The sequence below is a fragment of the Apis dorsata genome, unplaced genomic scaffold (assembly GCF_000469605.1).
Source record: "Apis dorsata unplaced genomic scaffold, Apis dorsata 1.3 scaffold_347, whole genome shotgun sequence".
In the NCBI taxonomy this organism is placed as follows: domain Eukaryota; kingdom Metazoa; phylum Arthropoda; class Insecta; order Hymenoptera; family Apidae; genus Apis; species Apis dorsata.
The window spans coordinates 18,193-22,088 of NW_006263614.1; the positions used below are offsets into that span (position 1 = coordinate 18,193).

At 38.1% G+C, this 3,896-nt stretch overlaps 1 protein-coding gene across 3 annotated transcripts in view; it reads right to left on the minus strand.

The window, feature by feature from the left end:
- The window catches only part of LOC102677757 (RNA-binding protein Musashi homolog Rbp6-like), a 159,305-nt gene that overhangs the window by 11,766 nt on the left and 143,643 nt on the right, over positions 1–3,896 (minus strand). Inside the window, exon 5 of one of the 3 annotated variants that reach the window (XM_031511752.1) lies at positions 312–357. The exons of the other annotated variants lie outside the window; for them this stretch is intronic. Coding sequence (XP_031367612.1) covers positions 349–357 — 9 coding nt within the window. The 3' untranslated portion in view covers positions 312–348. Of the gene's footprint in view, positions 1–311; positions 358–3,896 lie in introns of those variants that run through there. 3 annotated transcript variants of the gene reach the window in all.

Consider the following 3,896-nt stretch of genomic DNA (forward strand, 5'->3'; position numbering starts at 1 on the left):
AATATATATATCATATGTATATATATATATATATATAGTATATATATATATATATGTATGTATGGAAATTAAATTTTCCTTTAGAAAGAGAAGCGTATATATTGTCGTTTTCTTTTGTTTCTCAGTGTACTACGATTCTCGAGTCAGTCTGTATACATATATACATGAAAAATAGTGGCGAAGGTAAAAAGGGGGGAAGGGGGGATGAGAGAGGAAAGAAAAAAAAAAAAAAATAAACAAATGGTCTTACCTGATTCTCAGCCGAGTGGTGCTCGCCAAACCGTGGATCTGAATCAGTGTGGAAGCGGTTCTTTCTCTCGCGTTCTCTCTATCGATCGACACTCAACTCTACTCTGCCTATGGGAATTAATATGCGTCTAAATCGTCTTTCTGCTTCTCTTCTCTTCGACTCTCTTTTTTTTTTTTTTTTTTTTTTTTTCTTTTGTTTGTGCAATGCAAAATTTCTTTCTCTCTCTCTCTCTCTCTCTTTCTCTCTATCTTTCTCTCTCTCTCTCTCGCTCGCTCGCTCGCTCGCTCGCTCTATATCTCTCTATCCCTATCTCTCTGTATTTTCTTTCCATCATCTTCGTCTTCGTCTCTTTTTTTTCCCGTTCAAAAAATTTCATATCGTGAGGGGTGGAGGAGGGGGAAGAGAGGAATAATAATCGGTGGGGGAGAGGGTTTCAGATTAGAGATCGGATTAAGGCACTCGGGTCTCTGTTGAATCGATGAATCGGGCGAAACGAGGGAAAGAGGATAGCCGATCGCACGGAGAAAGTGCAATCTGTTGCGCTCCGATATTCTTTTCTTCATTTCCTTTTTTGTCTGTTCTCATTTTCTTTTTTTTTTTTTTTTTTTTTTTTTTTTCTTTTTTTTTTTTTCTTTTTTTTTTTTTTTTTTTTTTTTTTCAATGCATTAATGTTTTACAAATCAAGAGATTCCGGCCCTTGTGACACCGTTGACGTTGACGATCGACGTTGATCGACGAGAATCGACACTCGCGGGCAAGGTACAGCCGAATCGAATATCCGACGAGGCTCTCCGGGCTCGTGCGAGTATTTTGAAGAAAGAAGTTGCGTTGCGTCACTCATACGCAATGTTTCGATGCTGTACACACGAATGGTATCGATGAATGTGAAATGAATAATATGCGATCCGTGTACACGAACTTGCACGATTCGAAACGAATTTAATGAATTTGATATTTTCGTGATTATTTTCGTATAAAACTTACCTGTATAATTATCCAAACAATATAATGATCGAATATTTGTTGCATACAGAAGATTAATTATTTTTGTTAAATTAATATTTTTTAATATATTAAAATATATTAGATATAAGTTACGATAAGTAATTGTGATAAGTTAAGTTACGACTCTGTAGTCTTCAAAATTTAATTAAATGAACCGAAAACGAGTTTCTTTTTTTTTTTTTTTTCTAATAGTATATTAATTATTATAAGAATAATAAAATTCTTTTTAATAGACCTACACGCCAATATTACTATATCTTAAGTCTTTTCTTGAAACATCGTTAGACGTTATTCGTATGAGAATATTTATATTTGTCAAAACGTGGGACAATTAATTGCTATTGTAAAGCGATAAATTGCTATTATAAAACATTAATTCAAATAATCATTTCATTCCGAATTAATTAATTTTCTTTTCAGATTTATTTAATTTTTATTTCTTATTTTTCTTCTTCATAGTTTTTTTCATAATTTATTTAACATTAATTATTAATGTTATTGTTTAATTAATGTTTAATTAATGTTAATTAAACGCATTGAATTAAAATTCATAGTTTGAAAATTTCAATTTTCCATCGATCCCATTCGATATCCCAAATAACGCGCGTTTCTTATTTTTCCTCGAGACTCGCACGGTCCCGGTCCAAATCACGGAATGATATGTTGCGCGAGTCGATATGTATTTAATCTGTGCCCGACGCAGCTGAAGAATCGAAAACGAGCATCCAGACGCCCGAGGGAGACGCACAAATGTCTACCGAATTGGTCCGTTACGTTATGACGAGGGGAAAATTCGCGTTACTTTGGCTTTCTGCTGCTCGAAACACACACACTCTCTCTCTCTTTCTCTCTCTCTCTCTCTCTCTCTCTTTCTTTTGCCCCCTTTTCGGGGGCGGGTTATCACACGTGAGAAATCACAGCGCGACGTATAAGGTATAAAACGAACTACTACGTTTCTCTAAGGTTCGCGTTAAACTAATATACTCGACGACGACGATATGTACACATCGATCCCACTTTTGAAAAAAAGGATCGTCGAATTTTTTTTCTCTCTCTTTTTTTATTTTTTTTTTTTTAATCTAAGGTCGATTCGAAGGCAAGATATTTATATTTCACGCGTATTATTCACGCGGTTTAATTTCGGGTTTTCGATCGAAAAGTCGGTAAGATCCTTTCTCCGTGCTCGGTTGCTTCCGTATGCTCGAGCGAACAGCGATCCATTTTTGTTTTTCTTTAACCATCATCTTTTGGCGAATATTCTATTTTTGTTTTTTTTTTTTTTTGTTTTATATTTATATGATAAACGGAGATTACTCGTTTTACACAAATTTATAACACAAAGAGATATTTCGTTTACTCGGGCATACGAATCGAAAGGGACAAGGATGGAAGACGGTAACATTTATCCGAAATCGGCGCCGAAACGAAATCAACTTGCTCGCGAGATTAACCCTTTGCGCACGGCCCAACTTTCTCCGATTTATCGGGAGAAAATTAACAAGCTCGTCCTTTGAATACTCTTGGTCAAAGATAAACGTAGTAGTTTGGGAGATTCCCGATCGAGATCCCTCTCATCAAGTGCAAAGGGTTAAAAAAGGGGGAAGGAAAAAGTTGACGCGAAAAAAAAACCGTCGGGCCTCTGCGTTCTCGCCTTTGCAAGATGAGAAATCACGGAAGATAATCACTGGGGAGGGGGAGAAGGAACGAGAGAGGTGGACGATCCCCTTGTCACGCAAGGGTATCGCGGAGGGATCGTCTGGAGCAAGATATGGCCCGCTGGATAATACTTGACGAGAGAAGAAAAAAAAAAAAAAAAAAAAAAAACTGTGTACATATCGAATTTATTAAACTCTTACTCTTACTTGCTGGTTAGAGTGCGCCAGGAATGGTCTAACTAAGTATGCATGCGCTACAACACATCCGCTGGCTATCTTGAACCGCTTAAGAAGCAACATAGAGCGACAGAAAAAGGAAAGTAACGGTTAAAAGTTTCTATCCTCTACGCGCGTAACGTGTGATGCGCACGCGCAAACGCACACCGAAGGAGGATGTGCACGCCGCTCTCCGGCATGACGGGAACGTTTCTCTTTCCTCGTTTCGAAGACATCGAATTAATTTGATCATCGAACGAAACTTTGTTCGATAGAAATAACGTTTTGCTTATCAATTATGTCAAAATATCGCGATCGTTTCATTGCCCTCCCCCCCCCCCCCCCTCTTCGCGTTCCATTAACTCATCATTTTGGTGACGAGCATCGATTGAATTTGAGATACTGAGCGAGGCTAACCGTTTGATGGCCGTTGGCAAATTGTGAACGGTCGAGAAATAGCGTTAGCTAGAGGGAAGGCCTCGATACGCGATACAAGGTAGGAAGCTAGGAAGAACTGCGGTAACGAGTAAAAGGCACGCAACGCTCGTGTTCCGGCCAACCAGAGAGCAGCGTGAAACGAGTGCCTACCGGGGTTAACGAGGCTAATTACGGCTTAATATTAATTAGCCAATTAGCGATGCGCCCGCGGTACTGTGCCTCCGGCACCGATGATTGCGCCAACCTTCGACGCTACCGACCGAATGGGGAATTCAAAAAAAAAAAAAAAAAAAAAAAAAAAAAAAAAAAAAAAAAAAAAAAAAAAAAAAAAA